Source organism: Phyllostomus hastatus, unplaced genomic scaffold, assembly GCF_019186645.2.
Source record: "Phyllostomus hastatus isolate PE091 unplaced genomic scaffold, TTU_PhHast_1.1 phas_contig_86, whole genome shotgun sequence".
NCBI lineage: Eukaryota > Metazoa > Chordata > Mammalia > Chiroptera > Phyllostomidae > Phyllostomus > Phyllostomus hastatus.
The window spans coordinates 94461050-94487151 of record NW_025333977.1 but is presented as its reverse complement, the minus strand read 5'-3'; the positions used below and the strand labels follow the sequence as shown (position 1 = coordinate 94487151).

The window sequence follows — 26102 nt, the reverse complement described above, 5'->3', positions numbered from 1 at the left end:
GTATCATTATTCCTTTTAATAAACTCCAATAATTTTGTTTAGTTACTTACCGTCATTTTGTATTCTCATATTGAGAAGATATAGGTATACATAAATACATACAAACCTCCTTTGAAAAAGTTTCTAGCTATGTATGACCCTTAGATTTGGCCCTTTGGGAAAAAAGAGTTGCTCCCAAAAGTACTGACTATTCCAGAGATGTTACTCGTTAGTTAGTCAACACATAATAAATAATCAAAGAATAGTGTTTTGGGGCTTCATCAAATTTTAATTGAAGCTATTGTTCCTAAAAGAAAACAATCTCTTCTTTGTCTTAAGCCAAAATATAGGGTATAAATTAAAATGTTTGGGCCAAAGGTTACCAGAGCAGTTAACAATTTCAGAATAATGTAAAATGTAGAAGACATACTTAATTTCTCCATGATCTCTTCATCTGTCATTTTAGTCTTCTTTTTCTGTTTGTCAGAAGACTTGGCACCACCATCAACATTAGAATCACCAACTGGGGCAGGAATAGGGTCAATTACAGACCGCGTATAAATCTGCAGAGAGAGCGTTAATTACTGATATTTGAGAAAAAATATTTTTATGTGTTTTTACTGGCACACCATTCAGTTCTTTGATTTTTAATCAGAACTAAGTTGTCTCCAGTGTTCCAAAGAAAGAGTATAAAAGACTTGTAACTAAGAAGAACAAACGTGAAATATTTTTCTTTGGCACACCATACCTATCTTTTAAGTTTTTGTAGCAAAAGAGCAGATCTGTGAAAGAAATTTAAGTGTAACCAAATCTAAAATGATATGCAAGCAATGAAACAAAAAAGTTTAAAATCATGTTTTCACCAAAAAGGAGAAATAGAGCAAAATAATAGAAACATTGATATTAAAATAACTATTAGTCCCCCCTAAATTTTTGTGCAAATATGATTTCTATCATTTCCTTTCCAACAGCAAGGTAATAGGAGAGAAAGAAAATAGAGCCCTCTACCATTGGATGAGGATGCAATGGCAGCCCTCAGAGCTTCACCTGCTGAGCGCACCAGCACTCCCTCACAGGCCACTGCACAGCACCTTCCCCTAATTTACTTGTAAATATTAGCACAAGAAGTGGGACAGGACTCTGTCTCTATCTAAGGTCATTACTGTTAAAATTCTCTTATATCTATATCTGGTTTGGAATTTATTCTCAGGAGCCTCTTGAATGACACCAAGGCTTTGAGAGAAATGTAAAATCGGAGATAAAATATATATTTTGGGTATGAAGACCTAAGGTTTAGAAATAGCAGTTATCTGCATTGAGATAAACAGAGAAAATCAGAGCAATACATGAATTCTCTGGAAGAAAAGGTTTAATGTAGATAGAAAAAACAAGAAGTAGGGAGGGGGCTTGCAGGGCTGGGTGAAAAAGGTAAAGGGATTAAGCAAACCCAAAAACAAACAAACTCATAGACACAGATAGTAGGGTGATTACCAGATGGAAAGGGGGTGGGGGAGGTAGAAGATGGAAAAGGGGGAAAATGGTGATGGAAGGAGATTTGAGTTTAGGGTAATACCATATCAAGGACATTCTATTTGTTTAACATGGCTTCCTCAACTAATCAAAGGGCTAGCTAAAACATATATTAAGTAGTTATTTACTTCTGATGTGTTACAGAATTGTACACCTGAAATCTATAACTTTATTAACCAATGTTACCCCCCAAAATTCAATTAAAAAAAAAAAAACCCAATGAGAAGTATTTTAAAGAAGCCATCCAATTTTAACTTTCAAAAAAGCTAGTATTTTCAGAAGTGGTCTTTAGGTAAAGATCTCCTAGTCAAATTTCCCTACACTAAAATATTTTAAGCATGAGGGCTTTTAAAAATTGATCATTGGAAGTTAAATACAGACTGCTTTTTAAAACACACATGCACAGACTCACACAGCCCAATTCACTAGTAAGACACTCACTGATTTTGTATGATCTGGTCGTGGGGCAATAACAGGGGGAGCAGCCTCTTCATCATCATCATCTTCCTCTGTTGCTAATGTTTCTGATCCCTTGGTACTCAGCTGTATTTATCAATGAGCAAAATTGAGGAAGACAAGTCAAATATATCAATACATTAACATGACTCTTTTTAAAAATACATATTTGGAAAAATATATTTATTTTAACAGCTCATTTCAAAATGATAAATCCTCACTGGCTCTACTATAATCACTTAAAAAGTGAACACAATTTTCCAAGCAAAGAAAAGAAAGTTTATGAAATAAGTATGATAAATATCCATTATTCTTGAGAGAATTTACATTCAAATTTATATAGAGAATTTTATACTCTTTAAACAAACCCTAAAAGTAAACAATAAACCCTGGCCAGATAGATCAGTTGGTTAGAGAGCTGTCCTGATGCACCAAGGTTGCAGGTGCGGTTTCTGGTCAGGGAATATGTGAGAATCAACCAATGTATAAACAAGTAGAATAACAAACCGATGTCCCTCCCCCACCTCCCCCCCCCAAAATCAATAAATAAAAAAATTTTAAAGTAAATGATGACTTTATTTGTTAAGACCAAAAACAAAGATCCTCTAGGGTTTGTATAAGTCAGAGTAATTTTCAGGAATTTAAAACCGCTACATTCACCAGAAGAAAAAAAAAAAAGGTGGCTAACAAAGCAAGAGAGGAAGGCATTAACCTTTATATAGAGATTACTATAAGCCAGGTGTGTGCCAGGTAGGTACTTTACAAGTTATCCTATATAATTTTCACATAACCCGGGAGATGTTTCCTTCTAACTGACAAACTGAAAATAAAACAGTGACTTTGAAGGAGCATGATAACTTAGATAAAGTTTCAGACAACTTTGAAGATGGACAGGCTTCTCTACTGTTCAGTATGTCTCCATCGTCTATATTCAGTAGAATGGTGCCAGAGGAAAAGACTATCAAGTTCTTTGTATTCATGTTTATATATGGAAACATTACCAAAAGTAGCTAACCTGCTCTAGATCATAAGTTTTAGACACTTTGAGTTTATATTAAGGACATTCTATTTGTTTAACATGGCTTCCTCAACTAACCAAGTGGCTAGCTAAAACATATATGAAGGAGTTATTTATTTCTAATGGCTGTAATTTATTTTAGAGAACAAAATAAAAACTGAATTTATTTTGAGTAACTTAAATGAGAAGGAGAGCTTTAAGAAATAACATATTAACTCACTGCTGGTGTTCCAGAAGGGAAGCCATCTTTCTCTGAATATGGAAAAGAAAATAATGCTAAGTTAATATTTCAAAAAATAAATGTCTAAAAAAAAGAAAGAATATAAAAAGCAGAGGAAGTAAAATATTCTTTTTTTTAAAGATTTTATTTATTTATTTTTAGAGAGGGAAGGGAGGGAGATAGAGAGAGAGAGAGAGAGAAACATCAATGTGCGGTTGCCTGGGGTTATGGCCTGCAACCCAGGTATGTTACCCTGGCTAGGAATCGAACCTGCAACACTTTGGTTCGCAGCCCACGCTCAATCCACTGAGCTACACCAGCCAGGGCAAGTAAAATATTCTTAGACTGATTTTAAGTTGAATTAAATCTTGAAAAAAATGACAACATCAATATTTAAACAGGAATTTATATAAGATTGAGTTAACAAATCTCCAATATTAATGGAACTCTGTAAGTTTACTAAAAATTATTGAATTGTATACTTCAAATGGGTGAATTTTATAGCATGTAAATTATACCTTAATAAAGTTATTAAAAATTTACTTGAAACTACACCTGTCAATATGTATTTATTAAACTAAATAGAAATTTATTTACAATAATACTTTCTCCAGAAAACTGCCTATTGGGGAATTTAAAGCAACCATGCAGACCATGACAAGTGTGCAAAGGACAATTCTTGACATATATTGTGACCAATATGAAAACAAATCCTGCCCTGGCTGGTGTGGCTCAGTGGATTGAGTGGTGGCCTGTGAACCAAAGGGTCCCCAGTTCGATTCCCATTCAAGGTACATGCCAGGGTTGTGGGTCAGGTCCCTAGTAGGGGGCAGGCAAAAGGCAACCATACACTGATGCTTCTCTCTCTCTTTTACTCCCTCCCTTCTGCTCTCTAAAAATACATACATACATACATACATAAATCTTAAAAAAAAGAAAGGAAAACAAATCCCTAAGGGCCAAACAGTTCATGAAGACTAAATGTTCAAATGCTCATTCTGGAGTTTAGAACATTAAGTTGTGTTCTGTTTTACTTTAAAAAAACAACATATACGTATAAAATGTATGATTTTCTGGTACAACGTTGATTTTCAAAAAAGATTACTAATTTACAAACTTACTAGTTGACAGAAAAGTTCTAGGGGCAAGTACAACTTTTTGCTAAGATGTACTAACAAGGTAAAAAAGGTCAACATCACTTGCCAAGTGGTCTTTCTGCAATGATGCAATCAAATTAGGTACAATAAAAACCACATGTATGACTTTAGCTCAATCACATTGTTTTAAAATATTACATGTATGATTTCAGGAGACAGAGGAACAAATTAAATGCCATAGGATGTAATTAGTAAAATCCATGCAGGGAAACAAGACAAATGATCTCATTTCTTTAACAAATAAATTGCAAGGAAAAAGAGATCATGAAAACCAGCATGAGATAGGGAAACAGGAAGCATAAATATCAAAAAAGATTCAAGAGATATAGCAATCAACTGCAATGTATAAATTTTATTATGATCCTGACTCAAACTGTTTTTTAAAATCCACTATTCTCCAGTTCTTACCTGATATTTATATTTTGAGGCACATAGTCTTTTAGTCTAATGCTTATTTTGTTTATATTTTTGGTAAGTTTCAATTTTTGAGTGGACTTCAACATTTTTACTTCAAATTCTGTGCAATTTATATGGTAAAACAACAGTCCTCCTGTCCTACTAACAATAGATATATTTCTAATATGAACTATAAATCAGCATCTTTCCTTTCTATTTCTGGTAGTCATTCAAAAGCAATAAAGAGGAAAATAAAACAAGCAAAAGGCCAAAGCATCCACTTTTGTCAAAACTAAGAGAATAATATAATCCCCTGATTCTAAATAATGCATAAGAGCTGCTCTAATTAGTTTATAAAAGGTAGATCTATGCAAAGGAAAAAATAGAGACAAAAACCATAGCTTAGGTTTTTTTGTTTGTTTGTTTTTTAAGAAGGAATCTCTTTATCTAGAAGAGCACCACAACTCTGTGATCTCATCTGAATTAGGCCTTTTAGAGCTGACTGATATCTTACCTGGAGGAGTAAAGCTCAAATATTTCTGCTTCACTGTGTTGGAGTCATAGAACTTTAAGACATCCAACACAGCCTGAGGATTCTTCTTTTGCTCTAGTTTGGTGATATTGGAAGTCTGTAATAATCGGGCCCATTGTTCTGGCATGCCCTAAAAACAAAATAGTCAGAAATTAGTTAATTTGAGTTGCTCTAAATAAAATCAATTTCCTGAGGCAAATGACAAAATACAATGGCAAATCAATCCACATAAACTACAGGTTTGACTTAATTCTAAAAGGCCTGGTTTTTGATCATCTTAAGACTTCCATGCAAGATGGCGGCACACATAAACATGGCTTGCCACCTCCCAAAACCACATCAAATTTACAACTAACTATGAACAACCATTATTCGTAACTGCCGGAAATAGAGCTGAATGTAAGTCCCACAACTTCAGAATTAAAGAAGCAAATCACAACTTCCGGCTAAGATGGAGGCATAGGTGGATGCACCGTACCTCCACGCACAACCAAGATTGGAACAACAACAATTTAGAGGCAGGATAATATCCAGAACTGACAGAAAATTTATCTGAATGGAAGTTGGACAGCCAAGAAGTTGAAATAGACCAGTTCATCCAGACCGGCAGGAGGGGCAGAGACAAACAGCCAGGAGCAGGTCGAGGTGCGGAGAGCAGAGAGAGTTGGGCACATAAGGCATCCGGGGGCATGTAAGGCATCTGGGGTGCGCAAGATCGCAGCAGGTGGACCCTGAGTATGCAAGCGGCAGCTGGCAGACCCAGTGAAGCGGCGATTGTGGAGCAGGGCAGAATGCGCAATCCAGGATCCCAGAGAAGGGACTGAGTTCCTACGCAGAACGGAGCAACTGCCATTGTTCCCTCTCGACCCCGCCCCCACTTACAACATCACAATCTAGCGAATGGGGTGCCCAGCCCTTGTGAACACCTAAGGCTCCGCCCCTCACCATAACTGGAGCGACCAGACCAAAAAAAAAAGAGAGAGAGACGGCTCAAACAGAAGAACAAATCAATGCTCCAGAACACATCCTTTTAAGTGACTGAGAGATAGCCAACCTATCAGATGCATAGTTCAAAACACTGGTGATCAGGAAGCTCACAGAATTGGTTGATTTTGGTCGCAAATTAGATGAAAAAATGCAGGTTACAATAAAAGAAATTAAGGAAAATGCACAGGGAACCAATAGTGATGGGAAGGAAACTGGGGCTCAAAAAAACAGAGTGGACCAGAAGGAAGAAAAAAACAACCAAACAGGAAAGAATGGAGAAATACAAAGTCAAAAAACCGAGAAGCTTAGGAACCTCCAGGACACCTTGAAACGTTCCAACATCCGAATTATAGGGGTACCAGAAGGGGAAGAGGAAAAGCAACAGATTGAAAACATACTTGAACAAATAATAAAGGAGGACTTCCCCATTCTGGCAAAGGAAAGACTTCCAGGAAGTCCAGGAAGCTCAGAGAGTCCCAAAGAAGTTGGACCCAAGAAGAAATACACCAAAGCACATCATAATTACATTGGTCAAGGTAAAAACGAAGGACAGAATCCTAGAAGCAGCAAGAGATAAGGGGACAGTAACCTACAAAGGAGTTGCTATCAGACTGTCAGCTGATTTCTCAAAAGAGACCTTATAAGCAAGAAGGGTTGGAAAGAAGTATTCCAAGTCATGAAAGGCAAGGACCTACATCCCAGATTGCTCTATCCAGCAAAGCTCTCATTTAGAATGGAAGGGCAGACAAAGTGCTTCTCAGATAAGGTCAAGTGAAAGGAGTTCATCATCACCAAGCCCTTATTTTATGAAATGTTAAAGGGAACTTATCTAAGAAAAGAAGATAAAGAAAAAATAGGTATAGTAAGAGGACAGCAAACTCACAATTATTAACAACCACACCTAAAGCAAAACAAAAACCAACTAAGCAAACAACTAGAACAGGAACAGAACCACAGAAAGGGAGATCACATGGAGGGTTAGCAACAGGGGAGTGGGAGGAAGAGAGAGGGGGAAAAGGTACAGAGAATAAGTAGCATAGATGGCAGGTTGAAAATAGGGGGAGGGTAAGAATAGTATGAGAAATGTAGAAGCCAAAGAACTTATAACTATGACACATGGACATGAACTAAAGGGGGGGGATGTGGGTGGGAGAGGGTGTACAGGGTGGCGGGGAGTGAAGGGGGAAAATGGGACAAATGTAATGGCATAATGAATAAAATATGTTAAAAAGAAAAAGAAGCAAAGCACATCAAGATTGACAGGAAGGGTAAAGATGCTGAATGAGCTGGTCCCACACTCTCATGTGCTGGATAAGAATCGGGAGGGATATCTCAGGAACAAGGGGTCCCAGCCCCACAACAGGCACTCCAGTCCAGGATTCCAGTGCTAGGAAGATGAGTCCCCACAGCTTCTGGCTGTAAAAACCAGGGGGGGATTGAGGCTGTGGAAGACAAACTGCTAGAGTCCCAGGCAGTTCTTTTTACAGGGCCTGTACCTAGACTTACTCTGGTTTACTTCCTCTGAGATTCAGCATGGGGGCAACAGATGGAAAGGCACCAGAGACATACAGGGAGGAACTGAAGTGTCTGGCATCTGGATGAGAAGTGGGGGGCAGCTTTCTCCAAGAAGGAAGTGGTAGCAGAGGCCACTGCTCCTGTTCTGAGCACTCCCCTCATAGCGCTGGCTGGTGGGTGCCGTACATGAGACTTTATCTACCTGGCTCACACTGTTTGCTGCACCCTGTGATTCCCCAAGGTTCCACCACCCAACTTTTGAGACCACCCAGCTGTTTCCGATGGCTTTTCCATATGAATGGCTTGTCTTGGGTCATGCTTCAGATTCTTCAAAGTCGGGGGTGTCAAACTCATTTTTACCAGGTCCCAAATCAGCCTTGAGGTTGCCTTCAAAGGGCTGAACAAAATTTCAACTCCTTAGCAGTTAGGAGTAGTTACATTTATACAGTCCTAAAATTATTTCGGCCCTTTGAAGGCAACCTCAAGGCTGATGTGGCCCTGGTGAAAATGAGTTTGACACCTCTGTCCTAAATTCTCTCAAACAAGCAGCATCTGGCCTCAGCATGCCCTGTGCCTATTGCTAAGTGGCCCCAGGCCTGGTACTAGCAGCAGCTGGCTTTGGTTCACAGCTTAGACTTGCCTGGGTACCTCCAAACCCTGCACAAGTAGCAGCCAATTGCAGATGGCTTTGTAGGTTATGCCAGGTGGCCCAGGGCCAAACACAGGTGGTGGCTGACCTTAGCTTCCACCTCCTGGGAGGCCCCAGAGCCTGTGCACCCAGTGCACAGCTATAAACCACACTGGAGCACCACCACCCAACCACTTCCACAAGTGACAGTCAAGGGGTAGACACAGTGGATACCAGAGCCCTGCTAAAATAAGTCCTGCTCTGTGGTGTGGGCCACTACACAGCTGGTCCTCCATGGTTGTCAGAGGTGGTCAGTGGTCACTGCCAGTCCTTAGTCCTTACAGTTGACTGGCCCAGATAAACCACTTCCACTGATCTGCCAACAGAAATCAAGACTTAACTACAACATAGGGAGGTACACCGACCACACAGTGGGCACACCTTGAGTACCCAGCTTGGGTGGTAGGGGACACTGTGTCATTGGATCCCACTTTTCCAAGACAGGGAGTCATGGTAGCTCTACCCAATACACAGAAACAAACAGAGAGGCTGCCAAAATAAGGAGACAAAGAAACATGGGTCAAATGAAAGAACAGAACAGTATTCCAGAAAAATAACTAAACAAAATGGAGACAAGCAATCTACTAGAACAGAGTTCAAAACACTGGTTATAAGGATGCTCAATGAACTTAGTGAGAACCTCCAACAACATAAAAAAGGGCATGGAAACCATAAAAAAGAACCAGTCAGAAATGAAGGATACACTAATTAAAGAGAGAACAACTTACAACAACAACAGAATGGATGAAACTGAGAATCAGATCAGCAATTAAGAATATAAGAAAGCAAAAAACACTCAATTAGAACAAGAAAAAGAAAAAAGAACCCTCCAAATTGAAGAGAGTGTAAGAAGCCTCTGAAACAACTTTAAACATACCAATTTTGCATCATGGTGTTGCCAGGAGAAGAGAAAGAACAAGAAACTGAAAACCTATTTGAAAGAACAATGACAGAAAATGTCACTAACTTGATGAAGGAAATAGACATACAAGTCCAGGAAGCACAGAGAGTCCCAAAGAGATGAACACAAAGAGGCCCACACTGAGGCACATCATAATAAAAATGCCACAGATTCAAGACAAGAGAGAACCTTAAAAGCAGCAAGAGAAAAGCAGTTAGTTACCTACAAGGTAATCTCCATAAGACTGTCAGATGATTTTTCAAAAGAAACTTTGCAGGCTAGAAGTGACTGGCAAGAAATATTCAAAGTGATGAAAAGCAAGGACCTACATCCAAGATTACTCTATCCAGCAGAGCTATCATTTAAAATCAAAGGACAAATAAAGAGCTTTCCAGACAAGAAAAAGCTCAAGTTCATCATCACCAAATCAGTATTATAGAAATGTTAAAGGGACTTCTTTCAGAAGAATATCAAATATATGAATAAAATGGCAATAAATATGTACCTATCAATAATTAAGTCTAAAAAACAAAATACACAAAGAAGCAGAAGAGAAACGGAAATCATAGAGAGTGTTTTGATGGATGCCAGATGGAAGGGGAGTAGGGTAGGTAGATGGGCAAAAAAGATGAAAGGATTAGGAAGTACTAATTGGTTGTTACAGAAGAGTCATGGGGATATAAGTACAGCACAGGGAATACAGTAGCCAAAGAATATATATATGCATCAACATGGACAATGGTATAGGGATTGCCTTAGGGAGTGGGGGCATTGGGGTCTTGGCAAACGGGGGAAAAATTAGGACAAGTGTAATAGCATTAACAATAAAATATAATTTAACTTAAAAAATAAAAGGCCTAGTTTTATAAAAGCCTATTTATCCAAATCTATTTTGCATAATTACAATAGGCCCTGCTCCCTAGGAAAAATATACATCCATCCACAAACATTTTTAGAAGAGAAATGCATTAAGAACCTAGTATGTACACCAGAAAGTTACTTTCAAACTTAATACTGAATGGAAAAGCTTGAGTGATGATAATAAAAGTGAGTCCCATTAGGTAAACTTACAGTGAATTCTCCAGTAACAGCATCAAAGCCAACATGGATGGTGTGCTCAAAATCAGATGGAGGAGAAATTTCTGGCCGTTCCTTCTCTTTCTTCTTACTTCCTAAGGAGCATTAACAAAAATGAATCAGCCTATTTAAACAAAATAATCATGTTTATATTTTTTCTAAAATAGATTAGGAACAAAGTTATTCTAGAAAAGAGATTTCTCTTAAAGACAGTGATTGACAGAAAACTGATAAATGAAGCCAAATAACCAATCCTGTCATCAAGGGGTGGTGGGGACAACCAGTGTCCAGATTAAAGAAGCATCCAGATTCCCAGCACTAGGTCTGATTAAAAGGGCACAAGGCTGAAGAGAGAGCCCCTTAGGACACTGGTTCATTCTCTCATAAGTAAAGGCTTATATCTTATATACTGAGTAATTTGGAAAATGTCTACCAAATTCTATTTCCATTTGGTTATATTGATCCAGAAAAAACAACTTACATTACTATGATGATATAGATAATAGGCACTGTATAGATTAGTTTACAAAGATCACATCAACTTTCTTGTGCAACTCTAACCCTTTTTTAAAAAAGGAAATAATTTATTTTATTTTTAGAGAGAGTGAAAGGGAGGGAGAAAGAAAGGTAGAGACACATCAATGTGCAAGAGAAATATAGATTGGTTGCCTCTCGCAGCCCCCAACCAGCACCTAGCCTGCAACCCAGGCATGTGCCCTGACTGGAACTGAACCGGTGACCCTTCACTTTGCAGGATGGTGCCCAAACCACAGAGCCATGCAAGTCAGGGCCAACCCTTCCTTTTTACTGAAGTCAGTAATGGCTTAATTTTAAAGTTTCCATTTTTCTGTGGTTCCATCAATTATTTTTGCAACATTTCCACAACACACCTATCAATATTCTCTGTAAATCTGTTTCTTTTACTAGTCATCTCTCTCTCTCAGCCCTGTTCTTATCAGCAGTCATTTATGGCTAGGTTTCTGGTACAGCTGTCAACCTAGCACTTTTCTCACCTTTGTCCTGTGCTAAAATCTACAGTATTTTCTGGATCCTGTCTGTGTTTTTCCTCTTCTTGGTTTACCCCTTTGTAATTTTTGACTATACATATATTTAGGTGAAAATATTTATCCTACTTCAAAATTTCTTCCAATTTCCAGTGCTGCCATACGTAACATGTCAGTGCCATTTTGAGCCAGTATTGGCTCTATTTCTGGATGCTCAACTTTACTGCAAAGTTCTCTATTTGTATGCCAATGCCAGACTGCCTTGATTACTGAAGTTTTAAAATAAGCATTGAAACTACATGGTATGAGCCTTGTAACTTTTTCTTCTTTTCAAAGCTTCCTGACTAGATCCTTTGCATTTCTGAGTAAATGTTAGAATACGCTTGACAATTTACAAAAAAGCTTGCTGAGATTTTGACTGGGGTTACACTAATCTATTTTGTTCAGTATTAACATAGCCAGTCCAGCGTTCTTTTCACTGTCAGCGTACTTTTTAAATTCTTTTATTTTAACCTACTTATGGATTTTATATTTTCAAGTGGATTTCTTATAGGCAGCAAATAATTAGGTCTCCTTTAGCAATTTAATAATGTCTGCCTTTTAAGTGGGGTGTCTAGATTAATTACATTTAGTTATGATTATTAATACAGTTGGGTTAAACTCACCATCCTATTATGCACTTTCTAATGGTCTCTATCTAGTCTTTGTTTTTATTTTCCTCCTTTGGATTAACTATTTTTAAAATAATTTCCTTTATCTCCTTTGTTCATTTTTTCAGCTCTAACTCCTTAACTGTGCAAAGGTCATGGCTGATATGAGAGATACAAACTCTTTTCTTAAATATTATGTATAGCAGGTGTATAGGTTCAAGGTCATGACTAGCTATGCATCTGTATGTGACCGATGTTAATCCACAACATTTAAGCCATCAGTTTGGTTATAGCATGTGTTTCCTAAGGGCATGTGATATTTGATAGTAAATTGTAGAGAAATTGCAAACTCCAAAGTCGTGTTGATGTTGTTTATTTATTTATTTTTCTTTGGTGAACTTGGAGGTCAGTGTTGTGTTTTTTTTCTTTTAATTCACCACTGGAAATGGCTGGAAAAATACCTCGATTTGATAATGCAAGCAATGCTGAAGAACTTCAGCAAATGCTATTCGAATCCAATGATGAGAATGATAGTGTTGAACGTGAAAACGAAAGTGATTTAGAAGATGGAGATTATGTGGAGGTTCATTCAGAAGATTAGGATACCAAGCAAGATATTTCCAGTAAATGTGAAGATGAATTAAACATGAATGAAAGTATTTTTTGGGAAAGGATAAAGAATCAAAATGGAGGAAAAATCCAATAAAAAGAAACCTTACAAACAGTTACAGAGTATTTTGTATAAATTTCCATTAGTTTGGCCAAATGCAAAAAATACCAACCAAGACAGAATTTGAAACTTGGATTGCTTTATCACAAATGATATTTTAGATCTAATCTTATTATATACAAATGAATACACTGATTCTTATCTCAAGCTGGTTTTCACAAGATGCTAAATGAATAGACAAAACTGAATTGAAAGCATTTTTAGGCCATATATCTAGTTGGTTTACATAGTAGTGACTGGCTAAAATTGCAGGATTTATGGGCTACAGATGGTAGTGGGATTGAAACTTTTAGACTTACAATATATTTATTTGTAAAGAGATTTAGGTTTATTCATAATTGTATCAAGTTTGATGACAAACCTACCCACTTAGAATGCCTGAAAGTGCACAAATTAGTAGCTGTGAGAGACATTTTCTCAGCATTTGCTGAAAATTGTAAATTGTTACTCCGTGGGACAGAAGGTAACAACACATAAAATGTTACCTGGAGTTAGAGGCAAATGCAGGTTTAGACAATATATTCCATCCAAGCCCAGTAAATATGGTGTACAAATTTTTGCTATGGGCACTTCAAAAGTATTTTACACCGGAAATCTTGAAATATATATACTGGTAAGCAGCCCGAAAGTCCTTACTTGATTAGTAATAAACCAGCAGATGTAATCAAGAGACATGCAGAACACATTTATTCATCAGGATATAATATTATAGAAGGTAACTGGTTCACGTATACAAATCTCATCTCTAACTTGAAAAAGGAACAACTTTCATATGTAGCTACTGTTCATAACAATAACCACTAACTGCCTCTGAATTTGTCTTCTAAAAACAGACCAGAAAAAATCCAATTTATTTGCTTTTGGCGCAGATTACACACTTACATCTCATATACCCAAAAAAGGGAAAAACGTAACTAAGTATGCATTTCAATGACGTTGTAAATTTAGATCTGCAAAACCTGACATAATGCAACATTGCAAACAAACTAAGTCAAGAGTTGATGCTGTGGGCTACGTGATAGGTACATATAACATGGCCAGGACACCAGAAGATGGCCTATGGTTACTACACCACAGGTGACAAACACAAAACCTGAGGGCCAAATCAGGCCCTCTACCTTGTTTTATCTGGCCTAGCACCCTGTTTCTACCTAGCAGCAGCACCAAGCTCTTGCTTAACTGTTAAGGAGTAGTTACATTTATACAGTCCTAACATTACTTTCAGCCCTTTGAAGGCAACCCCAAGTCTGATATGGCCCCCAGTGAAAATGAGTTTGACACCCCTGCTCTACACAATTTTGATACTGAGGGAATAAATGCTCAGACTATTCATATGCTGAACAGTAATGTGAAAATAAAGTGCAGAATATTTATTAGAAATCTCATAATGGGCCCTGGCTGGCGTAGCTCGGTAGATTGAGCGCGGGCTGCGAACCAAGGTGTTGCAGGTTCGATTCCCAGTCGGGGCGCATGCCTGGGTTGCAGGCTGTGACCCCCAGCAACCACACATTGATGTTTCTCTTGGTCACTTTCTCCCTCCCTTCCCTCTCTAAAAATAAGTAAATATTAAAAAAAAAAAAAAAAAGAAATCTCATAATGCAGTTATTGTCAGGACAAATCAAAAGGCATTCAGAAATCTCTACAGGTGTACGTAAGACTTTACACCTGAAACTTCATCAATTTCAACACAAATTGAAGGAAATTCTAACACAGATACAGCTTCCTCAACAAGCAGAAAATGATGTGTTAGGTGCTGTGCATTCTAAATGAGACACCTATCAAAATATTTCTGCAAGTGTTGTGAAAAGTATTTATGCCTCAAACATAGCAATACTGTTTGTGATGACTGTTACAAATGTTTTGCAAAGCCAAGTATTGGACATTTTGATTAATTGTTAAAAGACAATTTTTGGTTGTATTTTTTAAGCAATATCCATGTTTCCATTATTTAAAAAGAAAAAATTTTATTTACGTTTTTATAATTCTTTAATAATTTCTACATTGTTAACTAAAAACAAAAATCATGTTTTATCATATAAATATAATAAATGCAAATTTTCAGTTAAAATTTTTTCCCCCGAATTTCAGCACATACTAGTAATGAGTGAAATGTATCTCTCAGATAAACATGACCCATGCTGTAATTTTTTTTACTGTGACCTCTGTGGGGTTAAGTACCATAAAGTTCACTTGTTTAAACTATACAATTCAATGGGTTTTAGTATATTTATATAATTGTGCTACCCCCATCACAATCTAACTTTGAAACATTTCCATCATCCTTAAAAGAAACCTTATGCCCATTAGCAATCACTCTCAATTGCTCCCTATTCCCCACCCCAAACTCTGGGCAATCATTAAACTATTTACTGTCTCCACGTATTTGCCTGTTCTGGCCATTTCATATAAATGGGATCACACAATATGTGATTATTTATAAATGACCTTTTTAACTTAGTCTTTAAGGTTCATCCATGCAATAGCATGTTTCAGTGCTTTTTCATAAAAACTCAACTGATTATCTTTTAAAGAGATTCCATTGTGTTTCCTTCCCTCTCTCTCTGAGGGCTACTGCTCTAGAGATTCTGATAAGGAAAAACAATCAACATTCACATTGATTTTCATTCCTTTAAACAGATGCACATTTCGATCTGACACCATTTTCCTTTCGTTTAAAGGATTTGGTTTGTTTCTTGTAGTGCAAGACTGCTGGCAGTAAATTTTTTCAGCTTTTATACATTTTTTAGTGTTTGTTTCCCCTTCATTTTTGAAAAATATTTTCACAGGATATAAAATTCTAATTTGACAGATTTTTTTTTGTTGTTCATACAAATGTTGTTTCTTGTCTTCCACCTTGCATTGTTACTTACACGAAGTTTGTTGTCATTTTTTTGTTCCTCTATATGTAGTGTGTCTTTTTTTCTGGCAGATTTTCACTTTCTGGCTTAAAACAGTAAGCATTTTTAAAATAATAGACTTTATATTTTTATAGCAGTTTCAGGTTCACAGAAAACCAAACCAAGAGTTGGAAAGTTTTAAAGATTTTTCTCTTTATCATTGGTTTTAAACAACTTGGTTGTGTTGCCTTGGGGTGGTCTTTTGCTTCTTTGCTAGATTTTAGTCTCCTTGAGGGCTGAAATCACACCTTACATTGTATCCAACTTTGAACATATTTGGAACTCCATACATATTTAATTAATATCTATTTTAATTTTGGTAGTTTTGATGTAGAAGATAATTAGTTTTCATCTGCAAAAGAACTTTCACTAAAATTTATGGCAAAATGAAAATTGAAGGAGTTGGCATTTTAATTTTTTCCTGCTTTATTTAATAGTTCATTTATTATTATTTTTCCCATTACCATTTATACCCCCATACCCCCTTCTACCTCAACCCCCCTCCCTCCCCTCCCTTGTTTTCTGTACTTGAAATACTGAACTCTTGAATCTAGTTTATAGTTTCCATTAAATGTGGAAAATTTCCAGGCATTTTAAAAAAGTATTTTAACGTTTCCCTTTCCCCTTCTTTGGAGACTTCAATTACACTTGTTTTAGTCTGCTTAGGCTGCCCCATAGCTGTTCACTTTTGTTTTAGGTTTTTCCCTCAGAGTTTCATTTTGGATGGTTTCTATTGCCATGTTTTCAAATTCACTAATTTTTTTTATGCAATGTCTAACCTACTGTTAGCTCCATCCACTGTATTTTTCCATCTCTAGAATTTTGATTTGCTCTTTTTTATATCTTCCATTGATGCTTCTTAATATTCTGAATTCTTTTGGATCCTTCCATATATGGGACACAGTTATTTAACTGTTTTAATCTCTTTACCTACTAATTCTATCATTTGTGCCATTTCTGGATTGATTCCAATTGGTGAATCTTGCTCATTATGGGTCTTTGCATGTATGAAAATTATTGACTGGATGACAGACATCCAAATTTTATCCTTGTTAGGTGCTAGATGTTTTTGTATTCCTACAAATGTCAGTGAGCTTGGGGACATAGAAAGGTGTTTCTTTGCTGTTCTTTCATATAGGAGAGAAACAAATTTAGAAAGTTGATCCTTTAAGGTATTATTTTTAAGGTTTTCTTAGGCAGGACTGGAGCAACATTTAACCTAAGGCCAATTCTACCCCATTACTGAGGCAAAATTCTGTCATATAATGTTTTATAGTCTGAATGGTGAGAACACAAAATACTCCAGCCCCTGTGTGAGCTTCAAGCAATGTTCCTTCTAATCATTCCCAGTGGCCCTTTCTCTAGCTTTCGACAATTTCATCACATACTCAATACATGTACAACTGAACAGTCAAGGGTGACCCTCTACAGATCTTTCTCTCCCTCTCTGTTTAGCTCTTTACTCTCCCGTGTCTGGACTACCAACTAGCTACTTTTGCATCTCCCAATTCCCAGCTATTTCTCAACTTGAGGAGGACACCTAAGTGTCCCTCCTGTACTGTAGCCTGAAAACTCTCTCCAGACAGTAAGCTGGATCAATCGTAGGACTCAACTCATGTTTCCCATCTCTTATATTGTCTGATGTACAATGCCTTGAAAACCACTGTTTTGCATATATTTTCCCCCAGTATTTTGGTTCTTTCAGGTAGAGGAGTAAATCTAGTCCCTGTCACTTCCTCTTAACTGGAAGTAGTAACAGGTTTGGCTATCTTACCTGTAATGTAATGTAATTTTAGAATGTGATTTGATGTGTTCTTCATTCGTTAGTGAAGAACACATTAACGTGTGTGTTGAGTACTCAGTGAGCCCCTTTTATCTGGAACTCATTTTCTCAACATCTGGAAATTTTTTTCTATTATTCACTTCCTTCTATTTTCTTGGTTCATTATTAGTTTTATCAGTCCATCTTGGTCTGATTTTACAACTGTTACTTTTTCTCTCATATTCTCTATCTTTGCATTATTGTTTAATGATCTGGGAGAATTTTATTAACTATCTCTCACTCTTCACTTATGGACATGTTGTTTGTTTTGGTTGTCTGAAAAGCTGATTTTCCAAGAATTATTTTTCATTGTTCTCTGATCATTCTTTCTTTGAGAATGCTTATCTTGTTTCATGGATACAATTTATCTTCTGTTATATGGTTTATGTGTGTGTGTGCGGGTTGGGTTTTTTTTCCCTCCTACATTGCCTGTTTCTTCTACATTCTTTTTTTAGCTCCTGTTGTTTTGGCTTCTATTATGTTAAGGGTTTTTGGTAAATGTTTGGTAATCCTTCACTGTTTATTCATATAAAAGTATTAACAAGTTAACTGGGAGATAAGTCAGCCTTTTCAATAAAGATGGGGGTGGGATGTGGGGAACCTAAAGTAATTTTTTTCCAGGGCATTCTGTTAATCCAGAGAAAATCTTCCCAGCTTTTATCTGAGAATTTTTGGTCAAGCTACAAGTACTCTGCAAACAGGGCAGAAAAAAGGGGTTTAGCACGTTAACTTCCACTGAATCTACCTTTTTTATTCTGGTGCTATCTTTTTCTGACTCCCCTGACAAGAAGGGGCCTCTCAGATTTAATTTCTCCTCAAATAAATATAAACATAAGTTTTTTCTTTTGTGGTCCCAGAGAATAGAAGTTATATTTGCATGGCTATATAGGGTACAGGAGCATCCTAAGGTCCCTTTGACACTTCCTATATAGATTTTCAAATAATTCCCCACTTTCAACCTGTTTATTATGCACCACCCCCCCGCTATACACACAGAGACACACACAACTGTGTGCCTCTAAATCCTGAGCCTCTGAGATTTTTACAAGAAAACTGTTTCACTTCTCACAGACATTCCCCTCTGCAAATGCTTAGGATCTATCTTCCTCTGTTTTGCTTAGTTCCCCCTCCTCCACAACTTCAATCTTCCAAATATGTATTGAAATTTCTTGTGTAGTACTATTCCCTCTCCAATTCACTTTGCTCTTGTGATATACTTTTTCCCTATTTTTTTTTTCATTTATCATTTTAGTTAGGTGTGGGGAGGGAGAGTAAATATGGGCATGTGGTCATCCTACTATGTTTAATCAGAAGGTTCTCCTAATATAAAAGAGCTAAAAGTCAAGCTGTTTGATAGGTCTGTACATATAAAGTTGGGATGTTCTGTACACTGTTCTTTGTTTACAAAGCTGCTACTGACCTACCATTAGTAGGAAACATACTATTCTTTTGGATTAGTGATAATAGATTTGTGCTCAGATGTCCATCTCCTCTCTAGGTCTCCTAGGCACATATAAGATTTATTTACAAGAGGCCTAGCTATGGTAAACGGGCAGTGCACACTGGTCACAAAAAGGAGCACAGGAAAATGAACAGTTAAGCCTAGTATAAATGTTGCTATCTTTACTGAAATGCACCATTACACCTATCATAAACAACCTCTCATTTCCCAGTGGAATTTGAGTAATCTGAGGATGCCTTCTACTTCTCTTTGCGTCTCTTGACTTCTCAGTATCCTGCGTAAGAGAAAATATTTATTAACCAACTATAAGCTACTAGTTTATTTTTCAGGCAGTTCTGAACTGCTTACAAAAAAAATTATACCATTACATGTACTATACTAGTGACTGTTTTTTTCTTTTAAGAAAGATCTGCTCAGCATCCCATTTCTGATATGCACATGGTTGGGAAAGAAGCTATTTTATTTATGACCCTGATTATAGATGATTTGTCCAAGACAGCTGCCTAACTGAGCCAGGTGAGCCACAGTTTGCCACACACTTCCAGTCAGTTAGACTGGTTCAAGGGTGAATACCTGAACTAAGAGAGAATCAGTCTCTTCCAGTTGAATAAAATGACAAGAAAGAAGCCCAGTAACCGTTGCAGGCTATTATTTCCTAACACACACACACACACACACACATACACACACACACAAGTCTAAAGAAAGAAAGAAATATGACAGGTACACAGAAAGGGGAAAAACAAGACATGCAGCAAGACAATTCTGGTTTCTGTTGTGTTTAAGGTCCAACTGTATTTTTCAACTCAGGACCGCTAAGTTTAGAGATATAAATTGAATTAAGTTTCATATATGTTAGGAATATAGAATAAAAAGTTAAAAGAAAGAGGTAGAAAATAATTAAGAACTTGAAACATATTTATATACATTAATCCACTTAAAAGAACACAATATCCTAAAAAGCCATTTAATTCCATTTCTTTTTACATAAAACACACATATATCCCTATGTTTCAGTAGTCCTAGTAGAGTGAATATTTTTTAAAGTATCTAAAATAAAAACCTACTCAAGCATGACTCAAATCAAAGTGCTGGAAGGATACTGCTATGTAACAGAATCGCTGCTTTGTAACTCTGGAAGCCAAGAAGTAGAAGAACAACCACCACCAACAAATCCTCATTTTATCCCCAGAATGTCCACCAGGCAACTGTATCTCTTGGTGGTAAGTAATGGACCAGGGAAAGAAATTTCTTTTAATATAACACACAACTTGTTTAGCGTACTTGGAGGAAAACAGATCCTTAGAATCATTTTCCAACTTCATGAGATCACAAAACAAGCAGCTGGGCAACCTTCAGCCAATGGGTCCTCTAAGCTATGTGTTACACAAAAGGTACTTAAAAGACTCGTTAAGTATGCCGTGGGCCACATCCTTTAAGGCCACAACCTTTAAGGCTACAACCTTTAAGGCTACATTTGAGCTAGAGTCTACGGGTAAAAAAAACAAAAACAAAAAAAACACCCACTCCTTTAAAGGAAGACTCTTCTATCTCTCATCTAAAACTACCAGTGATTGATTACCCTTTTGTTCTTTTGACCCCAAAAAGCTTCAAACTGGTGAAACTAAACTTGTTCCATCACACAGAAGGCTATTCTCTAGGAAACAGGCAGAGGTGTATGGTACTATTGTTAATGTTAGAATGCAATTTTTAGAACAAAAGGGTATTTACAGTTTTGAGTCTATCATCTTCATAGCCAACCAGAAGTGAAGGTGCTTGCTTATAAGCTGAATTAAATGTGAAAATTGTTTTAGTTAATACTGTACCACTCCACACTAACTAGAGCTTTTAAAAATAAACCAAGATAATAGATCACTGTCATTTTCACCAACAAAACCTATTTTCTATACAGCTACCAGTATCTCTTTAAGACAAAAATGTGACCAGGTCTTTCTTGTTTAAAATTCTGTAGTGGTCCCCCAGGAAACAATAAAATATGAGCTCTGTAGCATGGAACACAAGGCCCTTTATGACCTGCTTCCTGTCTCCCTCACCTCTACAACCCCTTTTTGCTGTCTGTAGTTTCCTACATTCATGCTATATAATTCTTGCTCAGTCTCTGCTTTTAAATCTCACTGGACTGTACTCAGCTCCATGAATATGCTACGGTCCCTCCTGCATCTGGGTTACTGAAATTCTTTTTGTGGGCATGGGACATACTTTTAAACTATCAAAATAAGTCCTATTTTCACATAATCATCCTTTAACCTTCAACTTAAATGTCACTATTTTAGGACAGACATCTCACACTATCCCTGTTATCATGGTTCAGTTTGTAATTATGTGCAGTAGTTTTTGATTTGTGCCAGGAGGGCAGGGACACCATCTGCTTTGCTTATCACTGTATCTCTGATGAGTCACAGGGTACATATGATACATATTAGCATGGATGGTAAAAGATTTGTTCAATTAAGTTGCCGCAAGAGGAGTAATTTATAGTTCTCTTAATTTACCCAGTGACCCTGATTAAAACTAATAATGAATAACTGAAGATAATCCAAAGTCATTTTTTATTTTAAATGAAAATATTAGCTGTTCGCTACCAACAACAGCATCATAAAGGGGTGTAAATTTGAGTAGAATAAATATCTCTAGATCAGACTTTATATTAGAGATGGCAAAAACCTTAGAGTCATTTTTATTTTTTAATCCTCACCCAAGAAGATATGTTTATTGCTTTGAGGGGGGAGAGTAAGAGTGAGTGAGTGAGAGAGAGAGAGAGAGAGAGATCAATTTGTTGTTTCACTTAATTTATGCATTCATTGGTTGATTCTCATATGTGTCCAGACTGAGGACTGAACCTTCAACCTTGGTGTATCGGGACAATCCTCTAACCAGCTGAGCCACCCTGCCAGGGCATATCACACATGTTTTTAATGGCATCTGGAATGGTGACTCCTTTCCAAGGGGTTTCCAATTTACTTTGCCCAGACCCATCAGAGGACTCACTATCAATGGCAGCTTGAGACTCTCAAAACGTATTTCTTAAATCCTAAGCCTTAAAAATCAGAATTACTCCTTGATCCATGGGCTGCAGAATGGAAGTTGTGCTGGCAGGTATAAAAACAATATTAACTTCGTTGTACATCTTCATCAGAGCTCTGGGATGACCAGATGCACTATCAATGAGCAGTGGTATTTTAAAAGGAATCTTTTTTCCTTGGCAGTAGGTATCAACAAGTGGGCTTAAATATTCAGTGAACTATGCTGTCAACAGGTATGCTGTCCATACAGGCTTTGTTGTTCCATTTAGAGAGCACAGGCAAAGTAGATTCAATATAAATCTTAAGAGCCCTAGATCTACATAATGGTAAACAAGCATTGGCTTCAACTTCAAGTCACCAGCTGCACTAGCCTTTAACAAGAGAGTCAGCCTATCTTTTGAGGCCAGCACTGCCTTCTCTGTAGCTATGGAAGTCCTATAGATGGCATCTTCTTCCAACATAAAAGCCTATTTCATTTACATTGAAGACCACTGTTTAGTCTAGACACCTCCACTGATTATTTCAGCTAGGTCTTTTGAAGAATTTGCAGCAGCTTTTACCTCAGTACTTCCTGCTTCACCTTACACTTTAATATTATTGAGACTCTTTCTTTCCTTAAACCTCATGAAACAACCTCCGCTAGCTTCAAACTTTTCTTCTGCAAATTCCTCACCCCTCTCTGCCTTCATAGAGGTAAAGAGTCAGCGCCTGTCTCTGGATTAGGCTTTGGCTTATGGGAATGCTTTGGCTAATAAGATCTTCTATCCAGACTACTAAATCTTTCTCCATATCAGCAATGAAGCTGTTTCACTTTCTTATTCATATATTTACTGGAGTAACACTTTAAATTTCCTTCAGGAACTTTTCCTTTGCATTCACCACTTGGTTAACTGTCGGGTGCAAGAGGCCTAGCTTTTGGCCTGTCTCAGCTTTTGACACACCTTCCCACTAAGCTTAATCATTTTTAGCTTTGATTTAAAGTGACAGACATGCAACTCTTCCTTTCATTTGAACATATAGAGGCCATTGTGAAATTATTACTTGTCCTGATTTCAATAATGTGTCTCAGGAAATAGGAAGGCCCAAGGAGAGGGAGAGAGATAGTGGAATGACTAATATGAATACACACAACATTTACCTATTAAGTTGTCATTTTACATAGGTGCGGTTTGTAGTACCCCAAAACCATTAGGTTAGTAACATCAAAGATCACCAACATCATCACCATAACAAATATAATAATGAAAAAGTTTGAAATATTGAGATAATTATCAAAATGTGACATGTAGACATAAAATGAACAAATGCTGTTGGAAAAATAGTGCTGATAGAGTTGCTCAATGCAGGGTTGCCACAAACCTTCAATTTCTTAAAAAAGCAGTATCTGGAAAACAAAATAAAAAGAGGTATGCCTGGCCCTGGCTGGGTGGCTCAGTTGGTTGGAACACCATTCATGCACCAAAAGGTTGTGAGTTTGATTCTTGGTCAGGTGTGAGTGAGGCAACCAATAGATGTTTCTCTCTCCTTTCCTCTCTCTGAAATCAATGAACATATCCTCAGGTGAGGATTAAAATAGGCATGTCTGTATACACATAACTGAAACAAAAGTTTCATGAAACAACTCTTTCACTGTGTGCAATCACACTGAGGTTGAGAAACCCTGGACTGGAATTCATATTTGCCGAATGAATCCATGTTAACACGTTGATGCCTCTGATGCTTCTGTGGGCATTGCAGAACACATGATAAAAAGATAGTACTATTCTCAAAAATCAGAAAACCTCAATTCCAAAACACAGTTTGCTCCAGGGATTTTAGACAGGGGACTATAGACTCTATTATCACCATTATTACAATAGTAGGTCTTTCTGAAATACCACAAATTTAATTAATGTTGGGAAGCCATGACCATAGCTCAAGTCTCTGAAAATGAAGGAGTGGACATAACAAGTCAACTGAGCAACAACTTCAGCTATTTACCTTTCTCTGTGCCTGAGAATATAGAGATGATTTTATTCCTGGGCTTTTTTTCCTCTGGAACAGAGGGCAAAGGTTTCAAACTGTGATTAGCTGACAAAGGGTCTTTGCCTCCAGTGCTAAAAATGGTACTGCTCATTCTCACGGGAGGAGCCGGAGGCTTGTCTTCCAGTTCTCCGTTATCAGACATGATTCAGAATTACAGTTACGGCCTGAAACAGATAGGCAAAAACTTAGTTAATAACAAGGTAAAAAAATAGTAGGGACAAGCACAAAACAGTAATAATCCCCTCCCCAACTTGGAATTGGAAAATGTTATCTATCCATTTAGAGTGAAATGTGCAAGATCTGTAAACTCAAAGAGTAAGAAATGAAATTGGCCATCCATGAAGCGTAGGCAACCTCTCCTAACAAAGTTAGTGAATAGTTAGCTGTGGGAATGTCTAAAAAGCCATGTCCAGATTAGAGGACATGATGACACTAATATATCAAAAGATCCATCTAATCAATTGATTCTAAGAATAAATGGTTTCTAATGAAAACAGACAACGTAAGTCTTAAAAAAAAAGAGAGAGAGATTTCCAAAGAGGAAGGCCATTTCCTAACCAACCAACCAAAGTGTAACAGATGTGGAACGAGGTTCAGAACAGGGTGCATGTAGGCTGAGAAACTCCCAGGAACAGAGGGGAAGAAAAAGGAAAAAAACAAAAACAAAAACCCAAAACCTCCACAGACTTGGCTGGGGATAAGGAAGCTGAGGGAACTGTTGAGAGGTACTCTGCATAACAGTAACAGCTGGCCAGTGTTATAGTTATGTTGAATAGCTGTGCTGCCAGGGAGGTGGGAGTGACTTTGACTCAGGATGTAGCCAGAGGGGCTATAGGCGGTTGGCAGCTGAAGGCAGAAAATACGGGAATGCAGATGTAGCCTATCACGGGAGAAGTCGGAAATGGGGTTATGGAGGGGGTGCAGGGTGAGGATTTAAACTCAAGTGCAGCAGCCATTCTTGCGTGTGACCATGAGGTTTGAAAGAGAGCAGTGAGAAGGGAGAAGTAAGCAAGCAGCTATGTAGTTTACAGTGAGGAAGGAGGCCACATGGCCTGGACTAATAAGGAAGGAGATGCTGCTGCTATGATGCTGCTATGATTGTGCCTGCTCAAGTTGACTCTAAAGCCACCAAGGACTTCCTTGCAAGATACTTCCTGTCCTGCTGCACCTGGATTTTTAGCTGTACTATTAAGACCTGTGTCTTTCCCAAGTTTCACCATGATCCAGAGTAACACAGCACCTGATTTTCTGGTCTATTAAATGGAGGCTGATGAACACGTACCCCAGATCCTGCAGGAGAGAGCTGCTGTGTGCTGATAGTGACTTTGGTACCCTCTAGAGGGACTGGAGAACTATTTGTGCAGCTGGCTTAAGAAAAGGAAATAGGGAACTTCTACCTTTTGGGCTTCTGGCTTTTAACCTGGTGGGGAGCATGGGAAGTGCAAGGTCTTCTGGGAAAGGAGGGCTCCAAGCTGAGGTAGTCTAAGTTCCCTCAAGGTTGGAAAGTTGCAAATAAAGACCTGCTGCTTCCAGCATTAATTGTTGGGTCATTCACCAAGTCACCACATGAACAGCCCCAGTCTGCTCAGTAACAAAAGGATACATCTTTGCTATGTCTCCATTTCTACAGGAGACCGGAGATAAGACATTTGCTATTAAATATATCAACTAATTCCCCCAACCTGGGAATCTGATTCCTTGACCACTAACTAGCCTTGTGATTACAACCTACCATTCATATAAACTTTCCTAAAGGATACAAATGTGCCACTGATGCAATATTTGGTTTCTGAGAAAATCCGACATTCCAACAACAAACCTTAGTCAGTCCCTTGCAAGTTTGCAGATAGGGCCATAGAATGCGATTTACTTGGAAGACTGACAACAGTAAATCCAGAGCTTGGCTAAAAAGCAGGGTATGGCTACATTCCCAAGGGTCTATCATCCTGTGATGCCCTTTCCAGGCAGTTATGTAACCCCTCTTAGCCACATACAAGGCTAATTCAGTGGAA

The 26102-nt window shown here is 37.6% G+C and overlaps 1 protein-coding gene across 4 annotated transcripts in view; it reads right to left on the bottom strand.

The window, feature by feature from the left end:
• PAK2 (p21 (RAC1) activated kinase 2) overlaps positions 1 to 26102 on the bottom strand; it is a 91093-nt gene that overhangs the window by 23159 nt on the left and 41832 nt on the right. For all 4 annotated transcript variants that reach the window (XM_045851066.1, XM_045851064.1, XM_045851065.1 and 1 more), the window contains 6 exons: positions 24046 to 24254; positions 10451 to 10551; positions 5271 to 5418; positions 3204 to 3235; positions 1951 to 2052; positions 410 to 542 (listed from right to left, as the gene is read on the bottom strand). In XM_045851066.1, the coding sequence (XP_045707022.1) occupies positions 410 to 542; positions 1951 to 2052; positions 3204 to 3235; positions 5271 to 5418; positions 10451 to 10551; positions 24046 to 24232 (703 nt within the window). In that variant the 5' untranslated portion in view covers positions 24233 to 24254. The remainder of the gene's footprint in view (positions 1 to 409; positions 543 to 1950; positions 2053 to 3203; positions 3236 to 5270; positions 5419 to 10450; positions 10552 to 24045; positions 24255 to 26102) is intronic.